Here is a 23,616-nt window from a genome sequence, read left to right as displayed (position 1 = left end):
AATGATACTTGACTAAAAGAAAAACAGTATTAAGAATATAATAATTGAGATAAGTATAACAATAATTGGCAATAATAATACTTCTTATGTGATTTTTACGTTTTCTAAAATTCTTCAAATTGCGCGCTATTATTTTTTTTAAACGCAGTTTTCAAGTTAAATGAGAATAATAATCACAGTATCAAATTGGTAATTAATTGAATAATACTGAATCCAATTAAGCATTAATTATGATAATGATATTAATGAGTCCCTCCCCCTCCGAAATAGAAAATGTACACTGGAAAAAAATTTGTTAAAAACTGAAATGTCTGATAGGTTCGACTAAAAAAATATTGAGTTGCTTTAATTAATTCTGGATTAAAAAATTTTAATGGTTGACATGAATAAACTCTACCTTTTTCATGCAACTAAATAATTGTTGAATCCACCATCAAAGTTATTAAAACAGTTAAATATATATCGGATTAAATATTTTAATTTTTCAAAAACAATTTTTTTAGTGCATCTATTGTTTATTAGATTTCTCGTCGCGCTACGCGAAAAATCCTTGCAACTTTAAAATAATAAATAATAGTAAGCATTTTAAGGAAAAAGTTCAGCATGCACATAATTCTTCCTGATATAACCATATATTTCCTTATTAATTAAATTTCAAATATTTGTTACTGCAAATACCATTGTTGGAAACACATTCCATTCGCGTTAAATTGTTACTTCATTTATTCAATTTGATACGACGCAATTTTGAGACTGAGCGCCGCGCCGCAAGTATATATACATATGTATATTTTTAAGTACACATAGTGTTGGCGCGCGAGAGCGAAATTTTGGCCGATGGCAGAGAAAATTAACGATTCGGGGGAAACTCGTTCGGATAATGGAGTTACGTCGAAATAGCGTCGGGGTTAAATCCTCCGGGAGCGATAAAACCTCCTTTTTTTCTCTCCCTCCTCTTTACACGCCAAACGATTTTAGCCATTAACTACGCGGCGCACGGCTTATGAACTCTAATTTCACCTCGTCGGCGAATTAATCTCATTGTAGCAACGATGAATTAAAAATTGATATTACAACGATTACTACCGATCGAGTTTTGCCGGAACATTAAAAAACTCGGATATTAATTTTTATTCTCCGAGGATTCGCTACGAAAGACATTATCGCGTTGCGACACACCAGGCGAGATTTTTATGAAACACACAAACAATTGGATTAAAAGTTCCAGAGTATCGCGATATATGTTAACATTAATCTGCTTTGATTTAGTAAAAATAGGTGTTATGTTTGTGCACGCAAATACGGGAATTTATTTTGCTCTTATTTATCTTCCCCATTCATTACTAAACGGATTAAAGATGTTTAAATAAAATAAATGACTATCCGGGAGAGCCAGTCGAACAAATTTAAACATATCGAGTGCAGCATACATTTATAATCAATTCGCAAATACAAATAAGTCTGAAAACGAGCGATACAAAATTCTGACACAAATTAATATTATAATTTCGCGCCAATGAATTAATTCCTCTATATTCCAAATTACCAAATCGGTTATTCGCATCGCAGTTTATTTTCTAACGTTGACGCGAAAGTAAATTGCATATACATCTATCTCTCCGATCTCCGTGAGTTATTAATATGCCTAATTGAAATATACGCTTTACCTGCAGCAGCGTCGTAAAAAGATCTCCTTGAAAAATTGTTGAATATAAACTACGCGCTCCGCGAATTTTCCTGCCGAGCTCTCATCTCATCAGCTAACCACGGCATATTTGCGCTCGGTAATTCCGGAATGCATCCTAAATCCGGGAGGAAAAGTCGCGGAGCATCACACTGGGCCGTTTCTCTTCTTCATTTTTCCCTGCTGCCCCGCCGCTCGTCCCACCTGGGGTCTATGCAGAAATATGGATACGCCGCCTCCTTCCTCCTGCCCTCCCAAATCTCCTACAGTCCTACACGATCCGAATGGGAAGTAGGCTCGGGAGAACATACACCCTGGCTAGGTCCGCGGAGCGTTTTCATGCCAACCACGAAGCCGCTACTCGAGACTTCGCAAGTGTGGCGGGACGTAGTTTGTTACGAGAGTATTGTGGATTTTCTAGCCTTTCTTCATTCGCCTTTCCTTATTCCACGGACGGGATGCGTTCGTATTCTTCTTGAGAAAGCCATAAATCGGAGCATAGTAATGGCCGGTACATACGTTCGCGATTCCTCGCAGTAACTCGTCGCGCCTTCCCGAGGCTATATGAAAAAGCCGATACGAGACGCGCGATGTAATTGCCTCTGCTCCTGGCTTCTCGAGGGTCAATCGAGAGATACTTTGTCCCCTCGCTCTACGGTTTTTCCACCATGGTCGGCCAAAAACCGCAGTCAAATTTATCTAGCGTAATAAAATTGATCCAGGCCAGGCGCAATTTAATTATCGTAAAAGGGATGTAGTACTCCATGTTAATATCAGTCGTTACAAAGTTTGTCTAAGAACTTATCTGAAGAGCGTTACGTTTTACTGTAATGCTTTTCACGGGGGGGAGGGGGGAGGGGGAATTCCGTTTGAAGGCAATTTCCAAAGCATCTTCGCATCTTTTCGCGTTCGGCATTGACCGTGCACAATTTTATGTTTATGAACTTACATCGCGCGATGGCTGATACGAACCGCTTAACAGCAGCAATAAGGCCAGGCGACACTTCCACCGAAACACTAAATGTCCTCCCCGCAAAATTAATAGTGCGTGAAGCTCGAAACACGTGTGCGCGATCTACGCGTAGTCTCATAAAGCGGGTTCTCTCCATAAAGCAAGTCACGAAATATGTACGGGAACGCGCAACCGAGGTTGTCGTCCTTGTCACATAACGTTCCTAATTTCACGGATGCTATTAGCAACGACTCGAATTCATTTTGCACGCTCACGCGCGCTTTACTTGCGAAATGAGCTGCGATAACGAACTACTTGCGTTCGAGACTGGAAGTGAAAAGATCACAGTACTTCGCATACTCGGCGAAGGGTGTAAAATTAAGTAGCCTTGTTTTATCGATCTCGAAATTTCCCCTCGTATCTCTTAAGTCGATCCTTCGTGACCGAAGATCGTGGTCTCCATTTGAAACATGTTCCACGGTGATTATCTTGGCGAATTAAAGTAGTCTCGGTGATTTGCCATTGGCTTTCGAGAGATAGCGATCAATTAAAAATTTGATACGTTTTGGATGAATTTAAACCCGAATTTTTGATATAGAGAAGCGCAATTTTTATGCCACAATCACACCACATCCCTTATATAATAATATATATTATAATTATATTTCTCTTAATATATTATAGTTAAAAATATATTTTTTTAAAATACAAAGTTATATTTTAGATTTTTAATAAAGTTAAAAATCTAAAAAATACATTTTTTTTCATTATTAATATGTTTTATATGCATTGGAATTTTATGTTGCTTCTGCAAAAATGCAAAATTGTTTATTTGAAAGCATATGGGTAATTATCAATTGTTAATTAAATTGTATTTTATACAGTCATTTTTCGTATATTTTCTATCAAAATATTTGTAAATGGTTATTTGAGCGCTGACAAGGACTTTTCAATTGAAGTATTACGGAAGCCGAGATAGACGAGGAACAGCGGGTCCTATGACAGCGACAGAATTCCTGTTGCCAATTTTCGGGCTTTAACGAGAGGGGAGCGGTCGCGGTGCCTCGGTTACATTCACTACGCCGTGTGTATCTGCACGTGAGTGCACGGACGAAACGTAGGCGCGCAAATGGCGAGCCATGAAGTAGCTCGGCTCGGCAATTTGTTCAAGTTAAGACTTGACGAGATTCCGTAATGAATACAAAGCTGAAGGCGGAACGCTGCTGGTATTCTACGGGGCGTCTTCCGCCGCGGGAGACTGAGGAGACACGATGCGGCGCTCTAGGAGAGATAATTGGAAGAAAGAAATATTTACTCCGAAATTGGCGTGCTTGAGAAAAGGGTTTCGGTCCAGCGGTCGGCGTCCTTCGCGAGGATAATGCCTCAAGAAGGCATTAAACCAGGATTTGTTCCGGTCTTTCTACCCTTATTAGACGTTCCAGTTAAATCGGCCACGCAAGAACACGATTTTTCCGCGAGAAATACAAAGGAACCGTCTTCCGTTGCTTCATTAAGAAAAGCTCGACATCATTTAACGTCACTTAAATGTGTACTGAACTACAATCGTTGAATAATCGACGGAGAAATAGAAGAACATTTTTCAAAAGAAAAAAACGATGCTTTATATAAATTACGTCACAGGCAATTATGTCGCGTATGACGTAACATAATAAATTTATCATGAAATAAAGTTTCTAAGTAAAAGATTGTTTTTAATTTCTTGTGAAAAAATAGCATGCAATTGGTTGCCGTTTGTAAAGAGTTTTTAAATTAGCCTTATTATTTATTCGTAATATTACTTTCTGCGCTAATCTCTGTACATTTACAGCAAGCGGAGTCTTCATCGTCAATAAAATCACAAGACAATCGTCGTTAAGGAATAATGCGAAAAAATCGAGGGAAGAGATCGAAAGAATAATGCCCTTGGCATGTCGATGCTTAATGTCGCGTCCTATGAAAATTCAGGAGGAAGGAAGGACGCAATTGTCCTCCGACAATAGTCTCGATATGGGCGCGAGATTAAATAAAAAATTCTTTTGTCCCACGAAAATGTCTCGTTAAGCTCGTAATGGTCTTTAGTGAGACGTTTTATTCACAGAAGGTTATTTTAGCTCGTCCCCGTGCACTCTGCATTGTCCCGATTTTAACGATTATTGCTATGCAATTGTATCGTTACAATAGATTGTTAAATAATTGGGAGTATCCCTAACATTCTTTCGTTATATAATAAAACTAGTCTTCCTGATCTATGCAGATTTCTCAATCTTTTAGCTTTTCTATTTTTAACGCATATTTATATTATCAATTTATCAGTTAATAATTAACAAATAACAACAATAAACATTGTTATCAAAAAATTACATGCCAATTCATGTTATGTCAAAATGTTTCTTCATATCAATATTTAATTCTAAAGTATCAATAGATTTATTTTTTATAATATCTTTTTTATGTGTGCGTTTTCTCCTCCTTGTGAATTTTTATTCACACATATAAAGACGAAATGTAAAGAGTAATATGGGAAGAAGCAGACGACTTTGGTATCTCATTTTTGATGAAAGAATTAAATAAATCTCGATGAAAGTGGTGTAGAATGTTCGGAAACATCTATTCTAATTTTGTCTTGTTAAGAATTTTTCATAAAACTCATTGATCAGCACTATTTTCTTTTTATTTATTATTTTTTTTTTTTTCGTTACCTCGCTTTGCCATCACATTGATACCGTTTAATTGCATTCGATCATCTAGTGAACATCCGTTGATATTAGGAAATCCACTTCAAATTAATTTTCTCGATAAAATAAGAGTACTTTCTTCGTCGCTACTTGAAAAATAAAAGCAACTAAGGATGCCATTCAACTATTGCAATTTATTCCAAAGTTCAAGTGCTTTATTCGTCCTTTTGGAACTTCTATGGCACTTCGGAATAAATTTGTTTATTTATCCCCCGGTATCGATTCCAATGGTAATTAACATTTAATTTGTATCCTGTCGTTTTGTGAGCTTCAAAACATTTGTGTGTACGGAAAGAAGAGATTAATGTAACAGCGGTAAAACCCGTGAAATTTTGCACAATCCATCAATTTAAAGTATCGAATAACTATCGGAAGATTAAATCGGTTTTATCTCTGTAAGTACTTTAAATCAATAAATCATACTGTGAATAATAAATAACGCGTATTATGACAAACGATGAAATCATAGATTATATAATTAATAATAAACAATAGATATCATAAAATATTAATATCTACAATACAGCGTGCGCTACACAATAAAGAGAAACTGGTCCAAAAGTCGCGTATGTTGCACTATTGGTGGAAGGCTATTTTCAGGACAGGCATCGTGGTCGCGCTGTAAGAAATCGTGCCGCTATAAGAGCCCGAAGTAGACATTGAAATAAACCCGCCTAGGCTCCGGCTTCCACTTTCTGCTACCCAACAGCGTGGAAGCAACCCCCTTAGAATACTTCCGACGCGAGCAGTAAATTCCATCCGCGGCTCCGCCATGTTTCCGCTTCTCCCCGTATTCCTTCATCCATTTCTTCCTTTTCCGCCTTCTTCTTTTTTTTTCCTTCAAGACGTCTCTTTCGCTTTTCTTAGCAAAGCGAGCGGACGAACCGAAGTATCGTCCTTAATGCTCCGTCCTTTTAATCGCCGTCTCAGCTTTCATCTTTCTCATTCCGATGTTTCGAAAGCGGCTCTAATTCCGAGAGATTTCGTACGCCGAGTAACACGAGCTATTTATTTTAAAATTGACTTTTTTATGCGGTTTTCTGGGATTTCAATTCTGACAAAATAAGCAGCTTAATATTTTGTTATAATACTTTTATGTGACTTTACTTAACACAAAGGAAGTTTTACAGTAAGCAGCTTAATATTTTGCTTGACGATTGTAACATTAACTTCATCGGTCAAAGAGAGTGAACGTCATGTTCCCGTTGCAATGATAAAGAAAGCTCTTTTGATATTCATGAATCTACGAGCTTATAAATTAACGAGGGGTGACGGGTGAGCAAATTAACTTAAATTTTAGTAATTGTAATATTAATTTAGTCATTCCTTATTCACATGAGAGATTGAAAAAGGCAAACAATTGAAATTGTCGCATAAAGAACGAATCTCCTATTCTAATGCGCAAAGTGAAAAATCCGTCCGATCGTCGCAGTAATTTCCAAGTTGCGAGAAAGTCAAAGTCAATTTTTTCTTGTCCGTTACACGTCACGATGGTACTCAGTAAATGAGCTAATAGCGCCACGCCGTAAATTAGTGTCGTAAAACGTGCGAACGGGTAATATCCCACGTTAACGGTATTTATTGTGCGCGATCGATGAAAATGGGCTCCTGTTAACCAGCGATATTGCCAATTCATTCTAGACAATTATCGAGAAAGAATGACGTATCTGTCACTATGGCGTTACGTTAATCATCTGTTCTCTACGATCGCCCACGCTATGAACAATTGTTTGTAACAGTTTGCGCTGATAAAAAAATGTTATCATTGCGAGCGATTTATATCAATCTAATGCGAACTCTTTTTATTTTTAAGTCTTAAATTTGCTATCATATTTTTACTTTATCTACTATTATACAAAAGCAAGCTGTTTTCTTTACTGGAGAATGCCGAGCCAAAATAATTTCATTAATTTTACGAGATTTTGATGATTTAAATGATAACATTCGGATCAACTTTTTCTCGTTAGATACGCAATATACATTGCGTATAAAATAGTTATGCTAATAAAAGTGTTGAGCAATCGCTCTCTGATTCATTTCTTTCACTGTTACTCAATATCAGCATCATAAAAAGTATCAAATTTTTTTTTTAATAATTATTATAAAGCTTAATTTTATTTCATAGAAGTGAGAAATTATATGGCCTCTAAACATTAATTAATATGGATTAATTTGCATTTGATTTAAAACATTTATCAATGGCGATAAATACTAATGCAGCATCGCAGAAAGATTAAAAATTTGTTTTACAACAAATTTTATATGCAATATAATTTTAAATAACTTTTTTTACAATAATAATCGAGGCTGACGCCGGAGGCAAGATGCAATAAATAAAAATCATATAAAAATGATGATATTGCTTTATTCGAAGTTAATTGGAATTATGGAAATTTTCATGCTTATATATTTGACATACGATTTCCGACGATTCAGCTTTAATTCTATCTTTATAATCGCAGCAATTTCGAAATTTAATTAAAACGATGTAGCGGCAATCTGTTGTATTAATGGGGTTACATTTAACGCCAGTAATGAGAAAGAGATTGCTCGAACAACACGAGAGGTATTAAATAGAGAGAAAAGGAAGGACAGGGAGGGGAAGAGAGAGAGAGTAACGTAACGTTGAAATTATTTCGCGACATTTCGCCGGATTTCGCGTGGAGATTGCGCGCTTACCAATTTGCGATCTCTTGTCTACCGAGGGCAGGGCACGCTTTCGTGCAGACAAGAAGCAGAATCCGGATTCTCGTGCGAACTTGCAAGACGTAGTAGCGCACCGGCGTTCCCGAGACCCCGACGACTCCGGGCGACTAGAGAAAGCTCGCGTTATACGTCTGTATCACACCTGTCGCCGGGAGAAAAAGAGAAGCGCGGAGAGGGGGAGAGAATTCATCGTCTTGACTCGACATCTCGAATTAATTACGAGCCGAGCGAGAATATATCCGCTTCTAAACAATGCAGGTGTGTGCGTGACTGTACGTAGCAGATACGTCACGATATTCGTGAGAATGGTGCGGATTTGCGAATGGATGATGGAGTTTATGCACGAATGCACACAAAGGAATGTATATAATTTTAAATGAAAAACAAGGAGTCGACGAATAATGCATTACTCGCAATGTAATAATTTCTATTAATTTATCCAAATTTTCTTAATTTTTCATTAGTTTATCATCAATTCTTTTTTACATAAAAAATGTAATCTTATTGACAATGTATCATGAAATACATACAAACGAATTCTATAATCTTTTATTTCCTTATACGATTGCTATTATACTTTCTTTCAACTTTTATCTGATATTCCGGTGCATGGAATATAAATGCTGAGTCTGAAAATGAATGTTATCATCGTGCGCGTTCAAATGGAACCTCTTCTGCTATTATTGTATTCAGCATGCTTTCTAGAAAGGATACCAAGTTAAAGTATGGGTAAGAAACGCCGTTTTTATACCAGTAGCAATACATCCACCGAATAGAATCGTAGAGATAACCAAGAGATTGTAGGTCACGATTATTAACTCGCCAAAGGCTTTCTCTCTGATGGAAGTGTGTAATATATTTTCGTAATTTTTTGTTAACACTAAGAAAACCATGCGATCCCTAAAAGATTCACGAGACAGCACAGTGTGCTAACCATATATTTTCCCGACAATTTTGCCCGCGGGTACAACTCTTTTATGGACAATGGAAAGAGCGAGCTTTCAGACGTATTTTTTTTTTAAATAACGTCCATTATAGGACGCGCAAATATTTTCCCTCGTGTTCTACATATGAACACGTCAGATTATGTGTACGCGTGTTTGCGTTTTGAGTTGTAATACCGTGCTGAAAGAATAATTTCGGATTGGCACGATTTAGCGCGGCAAAATACGCTCTTCAAGCTCGAGGAATTAAGAGATTAGTTTGCTTACCAAATGTTCTCTCTCTTCTCTCTCTCTCTCTCTCTCTTTCTCTCTCTCTCTCGCGCGCGCACTTTCTCGTTTAACAGAAAAAACAATTTACTTGACTTTTCTCGTGGCGTAGCTCGCGCGCCAAAAGCTGCACCGCTGTACGCGAAAGCATTTTAATGGGGGAGAAAAACGCGTGCTCTCCTCGCGTTTCTCTCGATATAAAGTTAGCTTCGAACGAACTTTTTGAGCTGCGATTTGAGTTTCCGCTTCATGTTTCCGCGCGTTCAGGCGCGCGCAGAGGAAGTAAAAATGTATCTTTAAACACGATACGAAGCTCGAAGAGTTTTCTTGATCAAATGCATCTACATCAAAGAAATCGGTTTCTACGGCTCCCGACTCAATCTTTTCCACGCGCGAGATATCTTTCAAAGGAAAGCGAAGATGTAGTTACCGCGCGATAGTCGCCATCGCGCAAGAATCTAGCAAAAAGAAAAAGAAAATGACAGACATTTATACAGCTGCGTGTAATTAAACTTCTACTCGTTATCATGTCGTATCAAGATGTACAGGAATCAGACTTTCGCAGCCGTTTAAAGAACCTTGTAAAATGCAGAGGTTTCAGTATGTTGAAGATTAAAGGTGTAATGGACGAAACGTTAAAGATACAAATATAATATGGAAGATGCTAAACGCCGTTCAAAAACAGAAGTTTAAATAAGACCAATCGGAAAAGGTTATAAGGAAATTTAGTTTCTACATTTAGCTAAAGTTAACGAGAGCAAAAGTGAGACAATAATTCTCTCTTTTGTGGAAGATATCAATCATATTAAATGTCAAATCTTATAAATTTTTGATCGTGAATAATATTTCATTCTTTTACGTTGACATGATACATTTTTTCGATATAAATTTTCTTGATTGTACCAATAAACGCGGATAAAATAAAAAATATGACAAAAGTGTCAAATAATGATTACAATAAAATCATGATAAGGATAAGCAAATTGTTGTATAATGGATTATAAATAAAGTTCTACATGCGAAGAAAGACAATTATAAAATCGTACTCGTCATGGGGAGGGGGTATAAAGTTTCGATTAACTTGTAGTGAGTAGGAAGGCACTTTGTTAGAGCAACGTTGCGGCCATTATTACAAGGATGTACAAGGAATAATTAATAATCATCCGCCGCTCTGTAGGGCTGCGTCCCGTTTGCATGCGGTTTCCTTGCACAACGATTCTTTATTGAACGATCCGCCGTAATTAAATTTTGCGTAATATCTACCTTAATTACTATCGCACGTCGCGGACGAGTAATTATTAAGGCTTCCATTTACGTAAGTCTCTCGAGATTTTTTTTAAGTATTTCTTTACGGGTAAGAACGCTGACAATGATAAATTATATTAATCATCGTCGTTCACAAACAAGATACACAATAGTGTTGTTTGTTATAATAAAACGAGCGCCTCCTGGTGCGTGTATACAAAAATAAAACATAAAAAAAAAACAGTCTTAAACAAATTTAACTTTGGATGAGCTTCAACGGGATGAGCCTAGTGTAATGAAAAAGCGCAACGCCTTTGTGTTCGCGAAGCAAGAAACTTTAAACAAACTTTTAGCAAAAAAAGGGAGCTTTATTTGCTAAAAGTATTTGCTTCGATCTTATTTGTATGACGCAACGGCACATTTCGTTTTTTTTTTTTTACATTTAGTGACTATCGAATAAATTTCTTTTTTTCTTACGTCATTGCATAATTAACTGTCTTAAACAACCCGATCTGATTTATAATTGCTGGAATTACGTTTATAACCAAGTCACGGGGGAGTTCATGAACAAGCCGCCGCGTCGGCGGCGGCGGCGGCGGCGCGGGCTGACTCTCCTCGAAACACGCTGACATAAACGCGCCGCAAACTCTAACGAGCGATAATGAAATGAATTGCGTTTCACGTCGGACTTTCCGCCTAGCGTTAGGTTTACGTCGGTCATCCGGAAATTTGGTAGCTTAATAAGCGTTCGTGTAATTCGCAAGACGTGCGATACCGCTAATGGACGGCCAGGAGGCGCGTCTGAGCTAAGCTGTCTCCTAATGCATTCTCGTAGGTACTAATGAGCACCGTTTGCACCCGGGCAACGTTTGCCCTTTGAGTTCAGCGTGTCGTTACGTAAACGTGCACTGGCACGAGTACGCAAACAGAGGGACGCGGCATGCGTGAAACACGTGTCGGCGCAACGTGTGCTCCGAAGCGCGAATTCCTGACAGAATTCATTTCTCCGATTATATCATAACCGCGTATAAGCTAACGCGTTTTATATTAATAGCGTTGCATATATGCGCCCTCGAAAATCGAGCGTTTTCTACGTGTGAAGAAACAAGATGGCGCAGATCAATTGTGATTGTTTCAAAATGATATTTACAGATCTTCGAGTGATACAGTATCGAACTATTAAAAAGGAATTAAAATTTGTATAACAAGTTTACGTTTCTTAGTTAATTTTGAGTACGCATTATCTTGAAATTTATATTGAAAGACTTTAATTATTATTATAATTTATGCTTCTTTCTCATTCACGGAAATTATAATCTTCGAACACGGATAGATCATGATGGTTCGAACAAAACAATAATGCTAGTGTTATGTTACATTGTTTCGAAAAGCTTGATATAAACATATTCATTATACCTCGTGTATATCATATTTAAATGTTATTCTAGTATCGTGTTAATTGTGGGAAATAAATTATTTATTCTATACTCCCCGCACGGGTAGAGCTATATTAAATGCAACGTTTCAATTAACTATGGCGATCTGTTAAATTCTTATATTAATTTTCTAATTATTGTCGATAATTAGTATCTGTTGCAGATGCACTGACAAACGACGTGAATAGCAGAATAATGGCCGTAAACGGGTACAATCGGCAGAATTTAATCAACGCATGATGGAGAATTAATCAATGGGATAACAAGACCATTTCGACCAAAGGGCTTGGTCATCATCATTCATTTGGCTGGGTCGTCCTCATTAAGCGGTGTGCCTTATTAAAATCTAAGCTCTTAAATTTGCATGAAAACACATTACCAATATTGCGTTACGCACAAGCCACTCGCATATAAGTACCGTTTCATACGAAATGAAATAAAATAAAAGAGAGAAACAAAACAAAAATTTAGTCTTCGTTACACTTCTATCTGTAATATACTCGCGAATATAAAAATTGAATAAATAAATAAAACAGTAAGCGAACATTATCTTTTTTCACAATCTTTTTTATCTTGAATTTTGTAAATCTATTTTCTAAATCGGAATCAGTGCATTATTCGCTGAAAAACAGTCTAATTTCAATGATACTCTTATAATAATAACAAATTAATCAGTGAAATTACCTATCTTAATCGAAATCACAGAAAAATCAGTAAGATCTCAAATCTTTAATCATCATACTTTTACTTTAAGAATTTAAGTAAATAAAAATAACATGATGAAAGATTTTTCTGAACTCCGTAAATTTTTGTCGTAAGAATTTAACTGTCGAGTACAAACGATATAAATCTTTAAAATAATGTTGTTTCAAAGCCGTCTTTAATCTACATCGTAATTGATTCCTCATGTAAATTCGATAGTAAAAGTGTTACATCGTCCCAATCCTTTCACAAGACAAAATTAAAAATGTTCTTCGAGCTTTATGAAACGTACGAGAGTCAACGACTAATTAACGACATAACAAGGGCCGCTCGCTAAACGGCTCCTGGCCTCCGCGAAATTGCACGTTTACGCTGATCCCGTTAATTAAACGGCTCGCAGAGGCTCCTCTTCTTCGTACCATTCTATGTTCGCCGACTCCCTCACCGCCGATTAAGAATTTATCGTAGAAACAAGCTCCTCGACTATGCCGGCATCTATGCGTAAAGAGGCTGGCCCTCTCCTCCATCCCCCTGCCCGAAATCGTACAAACAGGTCGGAAATAGTAATAGGTCTCGGATTATTGGGTCGCGTCATGGTCGCTAGCTCCTATCTCTCGAGAAACTAGTTTCCAAACTGCGCAACTAAAGTTTCGACGATGTCAGGCGCGCGTCGACGACCTGAATTTTAATTGCCCAATACGTCCAATGGTGCGGATATTGGTCGATTGTGCAACGCGAACGTCTTTAGACTGAATATTAACAAACTTTATGAGTTTCTTCAGAGGCAACGAGAAATTTTTCTTCAACGAAACTCTCAATGCGATTTTTTTCAGCATAGTTAGTTGAAGACTAAGATTTCCTGCCAGAAAGGATTTGATCCTTTCGTGGACAATGCATGCAGACATTTTATTGTATATTGGTGTAAGTTGATCAAAGATTAAGGTAACATAAGCTTCAGGAGAAGTTTACGCAAGAATAATTTAATCTTCATTTAATTTAATAATTTGAAACTAGAATTACTTAATAACTTTACTTAACTGACTACTTAAAAATTTTAATGCTGCGCTTACTTAACAAACTACTTTATGATCCCAGCTAGAAATTAAACAAGAACAAAACAGAATATTTATTCAATGAATCTTTACGAACTATATAATACCTCCGTCTCGCGATATAACGTACACATTTCATCCGCGACTACAAACTTAGATTATTATCATTTCCGTTGCAAGGCAAAGGCCGCATTATCTTATGAATCATGCGTGGTTTATGGATGATTTAATCGTACGGTCGAGTCAAACGCGCCCGACGATTATTCCTCGCGGTCGCGACGTGAATAACGGAAAGGCTAACTGAAAGAGTTGATCGAGTCGTCGGGATTCGCGCAAAGTGCCGGGAAATGCGAACGAGCGATAGAACTTTGCCAACCGCGACGTAAAACTTCGTAGCGGCCGGTTCGCCGGAGTAGGAACAAATCGCTCTAAAATTTTATGAGCGGTAACGTTACCGCCATCGCTCGAACCTTCGCCTCTATCTATCGCCTTCGAAAGCGTTCTCTTAAGGTCGTTAAGGTACTGGAAAGGATCCTTTTCTCTCTTTCTCCGTTCGCTGTTGCGCTAAAGTTCCCACTTATTCCGCCATCGTCCCGACCGCGAAACGAACTGGGTAGATTGCTCTGGCTATAGACGAACACGACTTTCTCGTACGGTTCGCTACATGAATTCAATAAATTTAAACCTGAAAGAACGCGGATACGACAAATATAACACGGGATCTTGCAAGCCACGTTCTCACGAAGAAATTTCTGTGCCGTAACTTTTGTTTCATTTCAATTCAATTCTAAGATGCAAATCGATTTTTTGCATTTCTACGTTGCTCTTTTATCGTATTACTTTTGGCTTGTACTTTTAATCAAATTTTTTTTCTGTCCTTCGAAGTAAATCTAGATAATTTTCGGCCGTATTTAATTTAACCTTCTTGAAATTATTTTATCGATTATTAATTTATTGGAAAGTATTTTACTAAAAGATATTTAATCTCAGACTTAAAAAACTGTAAAGAATAAAAGTATTTTATCTGGAATTTATAAAAAACCCTCGATAATTTATTCTCGTATCATTAAGCAAATTTATTAAATCGCAATACGGAATTTAGTTTAACGGAGATTTTTACCTCTATGTTCGCCCTCGTATAATCAGCTCTCGATCTCATTCTATTAATAGATTCTAGTGGCCCAAGACCTATCCAATAAGCTGAAAAACGCTGCTGATTACCTTTGGTTCAACGCGACGTTCGAGTACACGTCCTTATTCTTACTTGTAAGAAGCGTCAGAGAGATCGGTATCTTCCTCTCGCGCGCCTTCGCTTCTCTGTCGCGTGTTTGCTCACGATCGATCGTTATCAGCTTAAAGGAATCAAAAAAACCCCAGCGTCGTAACTTCATCACCGCGGCCTCCGCTTCCGCACTTGACGATCGTTTTCCTAGTTGCCCTAAGACGGAAGAGTGGAACGCGCAGAGGAGAGACGGTCTTTGACTGAGGCTTCTGTTCTCCCCTGGTTGACCTATCTCAACCTTCCTCCCTAAAAGCCCTCCTCCGCCCTTCCACGCCCCGGCATAAAAGAATGCGAGCGAGCACGAAGTGGAGTAGGAGATCTGCCGGGGAGAAAAAGGACGGAGATACCGGCGAAGGTAACTCGATTTACCCCCGTTGAACTCTACTTCCCTTTATTACCGTCGCCAAAGCGATCTTATCGCACGGAAAGGTGGAGTTACCAGCGACGAGGAGAAGGAAGAGAGGCTCCTACCGTCCTTTACTCCTTTTCTTGGCGAAACGAAATACGTTTCAAAGGGGAAGAGAGGCGCGAACCGAGGCAAGAGTCACCACCTCGTAAGGTGTTCGGGATACGAGCGAATCATGCTTATCCCGGTATATTCTGGCCAATCCGAAACTATCCCGGCTCCTTCTAATCCATCCTGCCGACTATTCTCGCCAATCCGGAACACCTTAGAATCGTTAAATCGACGCACACTAAACGTTATAATGCCGATAACGTGCACGTGCCCGCGTATGTTCTTTATCCGTTAAACTTCAACTTAAAAGAAGGCTTACGTCGAAGGGAGAAGACCACGATCAGCTTTAACTCTCTTTGAAAGCCTTTTAAAACTTATACGGCATGCTTAACGGTAAAATCAAGTGACCAACGGGATTTCATTTTGCGGTTAATAAGTTTTCGTAGTTATTATATTGTTGCGGAAGCTCCAAATTAATTCTCATCGATGAATAATTGCCTATTGTATAACTGCATAATTTAACATCAGATATCTGTTTATGAATAATATAAACATAAATAATCTATTTGCTATGTCAAATGTATATAATATTGTCGAACTGAAGAGCCCAAAAATATTTTAGAGTATTGCAACATATGTAATGTATCTTTGCCTCTCCATCCCCACTGCAGCGCGCATTTATTTTAAAATGTGGCGCATATTTTACGATTACTAAATAAAAAGGTGAAACGCGGAATTGCATTAACGCGAAACGTACATTAATCCTGGGATCCATGCGGTAAAAGCCCGCGTACACTGTGGTGAATCTTCATTACTTCTTTAACTCATCTTAATTCCAGTATCTTAAGGGGTAACACCACTGTAGAATTTTTGAAAAATCGATTTTTTTTTTATTGCTTTAAAAAATACTTTGAACCTTCTAGAATGAGTTAAAAAAAGTCTTATGTCTGTTACAAAATTTTTTGTGTGAAATTTCGCGCTCTTTCTTAAGCGTGTCGGGCTGCTCCAAAACGACTACCTACGGCACATCGATACCTGCTCGAAGGGTACAGCCTAATGACTTACCTTCTGATTTCTAACTACTCTAGTAGTAGGAAACGTGGATATTCGTCGCTTTTCGGAATCACGTCATTGATTGGATGGTTCACTGGCAAAATCGTCGACGTTGAGGTGAAGTCCAAATATTGCAAATCTTGCGAGCATTGGAAGAGTAAATTAGAAACAGTTGAGTATGAAGAATGGCTCAAAACACACGTTGATGAATGTCAAGCAAATCATGAAGGTTCGTCTGGTAAGATGGAGGTAGACGCCGTCGTCGAAATGTTTCAACGTTCCGAAACTTTACATGGCATGAAATATGCAAACTATGTCGGCGACGGTGATAGCAAAACCTTCAAGGGTATACTGGAGAAACATCCATACGAAAATTTTGAAGTGAAAAAGAAAGAGTGCATTGATCACGTGCAAAAGAGAATGGGCACTCGTTTGCGAAATTTAAAAAAAAATGTAAAAGGCCTCGGAGGAAAAGGTAAATTAACTGCTAAATTAATTGACGAGCTTACAATATATTATGGTTTAGCGATACGGCGGAATCCAAACTCCGTGAAAAATATGAAAAATGATATTTGGGCAACCTTATTTCATAAAATGTCAACCGATGAAAATCCGCAACACGAGAAGTGCTCGGAGTCTTGGTGCGACTGGAAAAAGGCACAAGCAGCAAATTCCTTGGCTACTTACCATCATAAGCCGCCACTACCGAAGGAAATTTTTGAAGCTATCAAACCTATTTACGAGGAGCTGAGCCGTGATGATTTGCTAAATCGTTGCTTGGGAGGCTACACTCAAAATAGCAACGAAAGTTTCAATGCTGCTGTATGGAACTTGGCGCCAAAATCTTACTCAAGCGGCAAAAAAGTATTATGTGCAGCAACTGATATTGCTGTGTGCACCTTCAATGACGGTTTGACTAACATTTTACGAATTATGCAAGTTTTGGAGATGGATATCGGCTACCAAGCATACAATTTTTGCCTTGAAGCCAATGCGACAAGGATCGAGCACTCCGAGCGGGCTTTGACAGATGCAGCAAAGAAGGCACGCACCAGCACAAAATCGTCGCGGAAAGAAAATGAGGAACAATACTTGAGCAAAGAAGGGATGCTTTACGGTCCTGGGATAGCAGACTAATGGTAAAAAATTTCAAACAGTCACATTTTTCATTTTGTCCCGTCTAAAACACGTCTCTAAGCTTTAAACGCGTTTTTCTCAAAACATGGTTTTTTAAAACGGCACGCAGCATAACTCAAACAATTTTCATTCTTTCCACTCCAAATTTTAACCACTTCTTTAAAATAACATTTCGAAGAGAAACACGTACGGAATTTTCGATAAGTTGATTAGAACATTATTTATTGACAAATATGTGACCGTTTTTTCCGTCAAAAATTGAAATTTTTTTTTAAATGCGTGCCAATTACTCAAAAATAAATATTTCTCAAATTCCGTACGTGTTTCTCTAGCTATACTCATGTAGATTAAGAAAAAATTTTTTGTTTTGTTCCAGATAAATCTCTACGATGGTTCTGCTGCGTGCCGCAAACCCCTAAAAAATAAACACGTCTCACGACAGTGGCTATAGCGTCGCCATTTTTTAATATTTTTTAATAAAAAAATTTTTACAAACACTTAAAAACATGTTTAATAACATCCTTAAATATTATTTTCTTCTTACTTTTCCTTCCATGCAAAAAAAATTCACAAAAAAACGCTTTATTTGGGCCGTCTACAGTGGTGTTACCCCTTAAATCCAGTACGTGCAAGCGTTGTTGAATCTTTTTAATAAATCAAGAAATACCTGTTATCTTGCAATTACTCGTTTCCACGGGCAAAAAAAATGTACAAACAAGAATTAATCCTCTTGTTCTTTTTTTTGATTTCGCGAGGCATTCGGATTGCTACGTGTATAATACAATCGATATTGTTCGCATTGAATTTCGATTCAACCCGCGTGCGCAATTTTTATCCTATTTCCGATATCGGCGATAAACTCGCGCCGGCGCGACGAAGGTTTATCACCGGAAGAGGCCGTGATGTCTCCATAGAAATCGCTCATGCAGTTATACGAGATTCGATTCTAAGCGCTCCGCCATAAATTATGCGAATAATATCGTTTGTGATAATGGACGATAATCAAGTTCTAGCGTGCGGAGCGACTATTGAATTACGATGCGACGTTGTACAGAATATAATGGCCCGCTTCGCAAAATCCTACAACTTTGCCAGCTACTAAGCGTCATATATTGAAAGCAACCGCACTGTCACGCGTAACGCTCGCGCGTAGCACTGAGTCTATTTCCAATAAACAGAAACATTGTATCGCCGTAATACGCCTACACTGAAATATGACGCGCATATTGATTGATACGGAAATATCCTATTTCTAAAAATAAAAAAAAAATTAGTTACGCACAAAAATTGTGCACCAACCGAATGAAAATAGTGTAAAAGTTTGCGTAATATTAGTGAAAGATTCAGCGCACCTGTAATCTAATTTATATTTTTTTAAGAAAGATTTACTTCATTTAGATTAAATTAACTAAATTTAAATTTAATATTTATAACTACAAAGTTAATTATGCGAAGTATTAAAAATCAATTTCTCTCTGCAAATTTTCCCAATTCCTTCTTCAATGCATAAGCGATTAAATCGATAAAATCATTTGGTTAGCACGATGTGATAAGTTAATCAATTTCATGTGATAAATTCTAAAATTGTACTTATAAGTGAAATTAGATTATTATAAGCAAAATTAGCATTAACTCGATAGTTATTTTATTATGAATAACTGATTAATAAAAAAATACTTTGCCAATATAAAAAATACCTTGACAAGTAAAACAAACTATCAGCCAGCCAATAAATTTAAATCGATAAAATCACAAAAATTATAACCAGCACGAAAACATGTTAATCTTTCTCGCGTCTATTTTGTAGATTTCTATTCTCGGTCTCGACCGAGTTTACGAAGCTGTAATGGCTGACAAAAACATCGATTTACAAAATGGCATTTTGAACTCTTGAATTTATGACGAAGATATTTCGCATGATGAGACTCTTCACTGAAATAAAGAAAAAAAAATAAGGAACTGATATCTTGGTGCTTTGTCACATACAACTGCTCGTAAAGCTGCGCGAACCGTCGTGTTCCACAAATACTCGTATATCTGTCTCATGAATACTTCGGATGCAAATGTCTGTAGAATTTTATAGTTATCTTTAACGATCTTTCTTTATGGAAACAAGTTATGAAACTATTTCAAATAATTTACAATATTATGAAAAATGTATCTTTTAAGTAAAATGTATTTTTTAATAATTTACGGAAATTATTGTAACTTATAACATCAAAAGCGCGATTTATTTCTTCCCATGATATTTAATCATTCTTGACGAGAGATAAAAGATTGATTTAAGGGGATTGGCAGGAATGGTAATCGTTAATTAATCACTAATCAATGACAGATAAAAAGGAATTTGTAGCTTTCTGCAAGTGCCTCACGGTGGAAAAACACATATTCCACAATTTACGTTCAAGTCGATGAGCGCTCGTTAATGACTTTGAGAGGAGCAAACACGTTCGTCTCTGGGAATTGCCAATTTCCACTTGAGACCTTCTCTTCTTTGGTCGCGCGATCATCCCAGAAAAGCCGCACGATGCTAGAGAAAAAAAAATCAATAATCGCGAGCCATCCTAATTTCCCAAGTGTACGTCGACCGTGCTGGTGCGACGCCATCCGTACATCTATATACGTATATAGAAACGCAATTTATCCGAAAAAAAATGGCGAGAAATGACAGTAAGTAACGATTGAAACGGATAAAGGAGATTGCACCCTGTGAAAAGATGACAAGAGAAGAGGGTTCTTCTTCGGAGTTAGGCTTAACCTTGTCGATTTCAATTCGGCAATATAAGTCTTATTTTTTATCCTCAACTGTCTTCACCCTTTCTTCACGAAAAGATCTTTCGGTAGATTTGGAAACATATTCAAGTAAAAAATATATTTGCTTCTGAATACAACAATCTATAATAACATAGTTATATCATAGAGTATTATTCAGAAATGAAAATATTCTTCACCCGACTACATTTTGAGAGAAACTATGATTTTCTATCAAAGATGTCTTTAAAAAGATGTGAAAGTAATTTTATTCTTCTTTCAAACGTATAATGATTTCTTTTATACGCGGCCTTTCTGCATGCACGAAAGGTGCGGAAAGATGAAGCAAGTTCCGATAAGTAGAATAATAAACGTCTGACGACGATCTATCGTCGGAATTTTCAAAGTTACCTGTTATTTATTTATTGCGGGCACATTGTCGTTTACCGTGCCGCAGTAAATAACCAATTTTCAACTTCCACTTTCCTTTCAGCGCGCTCTTGGTGTCGTCGTATAAATACAGATACCGATAAAGGAAAGCAACAAAGGGAACCAAGAGCGGAGCGAAGTCGGACAAGTATGGAACGCGACAGAGAGGACGGCGAAAAAGTAAAGAGAGAGAGAGAGAGAGAGAGAGAGAGAGAGAGAAAGAGAGAGAGAGGAGCGCTGTGGGTTTCGCGAAGGCGAGTTTCAATGATGGAACTTCGGATTAACTTGGCTACTTCCTGTGTCCCGCTGGCTCCGGCAACGTCGAGAAAGAGAAGCGCTAGAAATTCTCTTCTTTCCCCCGTGGGAAGAAGCGACTCTATCAATGGCCGTCTAAAGACACGAATTTATTAGACCCGACGGTCGCCGACCGGCAACCGCGCCATCCCGATCGCGAGAAGTTCGAAATCCTCCACGCTCTAAGCTCTCCTACTACTTTCGAACCGTAAGGCGGTCAATAGTTGTGATTCTAGCCAGACTCGGCAGCCAGAACCTGAAATGGATCTCACGGAATCTGCAGAGTCACATTGGTAGAGGCGAGAGACCTTTCGAGTTTCAATAGACAAGTTCTGAACTTTGGGAAGCCAGACAGGTAACAAATGCGATTGATGTTGTAACGGTAAAAAACGACAGAGCCAAACTTCGAGCATCGTTTGATTGCGTGACATCATTTAAAATTAAATGTAACCGCGACAGTATAAAATATACTTTTTTCCACTAAAATTTAATAATAATTGTAAAATTATTGTAGAAAATAGCATTTCTATTTAAACTCTATAGAACTCTCTATTGTTAATTTTATATGCCTAATGTTATTTAGAAATTTTACTTTTTGTGTACTTTAAAATGTGAAGGAACTTTTTCTATTCGATTAGAAACTTTGCAAGCAAAATAAAATAAATTTTCTAATATACTTTGTAAAATAAATTCGACCTGCGTGTGAAGTGCTACCTAAGAAACTTAGCGACGAACCAGATGGTGCGTTAAACGAAATGCTGGCTGAAAACCGTGGTGATCGTATTTCTTTCGCGAAAGTCTTCCGAATGCGAACATCGAAATGGCGAGCGACGCAAGTTTGCGAGGTCAACAGTTTACAAAGCAAGAAGAGAAAAAGCGAAGGGACAGCGTGGAGAGACAACGGAAAATCGGAAGAGGTGTGCTCTACCGGAGAACGAAGAGGGATAAAGTCAATTCCGAAGCGCATCTCGCAGTTTTGCCATCAAACCTGGCAACGCGCCAGTACGACGTAAAAACTGGGTAGACTCGCTTGTACTGTCCCTTGCTATCTCCATTGAGATTGGCTAGACAACGGGGCAAAAAATCAGCCGCAAATGTATGTACGGTTAATACATATGAGACGAAAGGCAGACGTCGCGAGAGGGAATTGAATCGATCGACTTTCCGACGTCTTATGTCTAAAAGAGCTACGCGGAGCTGCAATTTCACAAAATTCATGAAAATACGCGCGACATTATAAACTGACTCGACAAGCGAGTCGTGAGTTTCAATAGTAACGTTTAATCTGCCGGTGGCCGTCTTACGATCGATTTTCTTCGAGCACAAAACGCCGGACGGGCGATGTCTTTTTACGGTGCGAAATGCGCTACGCGCATCACGAGCGGTATTTTCAACATGCCGTCGTCTCGTCTAATTTGCGTTCGAGTGGGGACACTTTAATTTGGCCAGGTAGCTCTCGCCGTTACTAGCGAACTTTGTCTGTAATTTACGGCCAACGCCGGAAGTGTTGGCCGTGCCCAAGGCGTAATATGTACCGGAGGTATACATCGAGATGTACCTGATGAAAGGCAAACGAAGTGTGTTGCTGCATTAAGAAAATTGATACGAGACGAAATGCGCTTCCTATTTAAAATAATGTCCACTAATTATTTGCGCCTGAATAATTGTATTTAAAGAGTCATCAAGGGTCTGCTAACAAAATAAAGACTGATCTAAGATTGGCTGAAGAATATAAGAGACTGTTTTTTACTGTTATTTAATTTTCTTGAAGCTCTTAATACCTATCAAAGAAGCCTTTCTTATACAGGAAAAAAATTGGTGTGAAATCAACAATTCATCGTTTCACATATGTATACGAGCAAGAATATAAAATCTTCTTGGAAGAATTTATAATCTTAAGCAGACAAAATTTTTTTCTCCATTTAAGTAAATTATGTTTGTTTAAGATTATAATTCTTGTAAGAAAATTCTATATTCTTGCTTACATATGAAACGATGAATTATTGATTTGATACTATTTTTTTTTCTGTGTACTCAATTACTTCACGATATTTTCGTTTAAGAATCATTTCAGTTTCATAGAGCGAAATCATCAACCGTATGTATCATCGCATACAGCCTGTATGTAATGATATAATATTCCGGTGACGACATGCGCTCTTTCGATGCAACCGAAATTACCGCTAATAAACGGATTACAACGCTAAGGGTTGCGGCGATGATTTTGCCGCTGCGTTTCCGCCGGGAGATTTCTGGATCAAGCGGCGCAAATGTATCGCATAATTCACGTGAAGATTCATGGGTACAACAATAGCTTTAGGCATCGGACTGACCGCGGTGACTAATTAAACTTTGCGCGGGACATGCGGGAGTTAATTAGTACATGAGTAGTGAAGGCCATCGGCTATCGAAACAAGCAGTTAATTAATAATGCCACGCGCACGCGTTTCGTATGCACGGACAACGCGTGTGTTTGTCGAAGTTTTCGAT

At 37.9% G+C, this 23,616-nt stretch overlaps 2 protein-coding genes and 1 long non-coding RNA gene across 6 annotated transcripts in view; 1 reads left to right on the top strand and 2 right to left on the bottom strand.

Annotated features, from left to right (window-relative positions):
• LOC105200974 (fasciclin-3) overlaps positions 1-23,616 on the bottom strand; it is a 309,340-nt gene that overhangs the window by 68,635 nt on the left and 217,089 nt on the right. The gene's annotated exons all lie outside the window — the stretch shown is intronic.
• Positions 141-17,024, bottom strand: LOC120359654. The gene is made up of 2 exons (XR_005576427.1): positions 16,885-17,024; positions 141-16,527 (listed from the first exon to the last, which is right to left on the bottom strand). It is a non-coding gene; the product is annotated as an uncharacterized LOC120359654 (long non-coding RNA).
• Positions 16,487-18,157, top strand: LOC120359653. The gene is made up of 2 exons (XM_039457891.1): positions 16,487-17,654; positions 18,029-18,157. Exon 1 carries the CDS (start codon positions 16,519-16,521, stop codon positions 17,650-17,652), a length of 1,134 nt encoding a protein of 377 aa, XP_039313825.1. The 5' UTR covers positions 16,487-16,518; the 3' UTR covers positions 17,653-17,654; positions 18,029-18,157.

The sequence above is a fragment of the Solenopsis invicta genome, chromosome 15, assembly GCF_016802725.1.
Source record: "Solenopsis invicta isolate M01_SB chromosome 15, UNIL_Sinv_3.0, whole genome shotgun sequence".
NCBI lineage: Eukaryota > Metazoa > Arthropoda > Insecta > Hymenoptera > Formicidae > Solenopsis > Solenopsis invicta.
The sequence above is the reverse complement of the archived record's forward strand: the minus strand, read 5'-3'. Positions and strand labels throughout refer to the sequence as shown.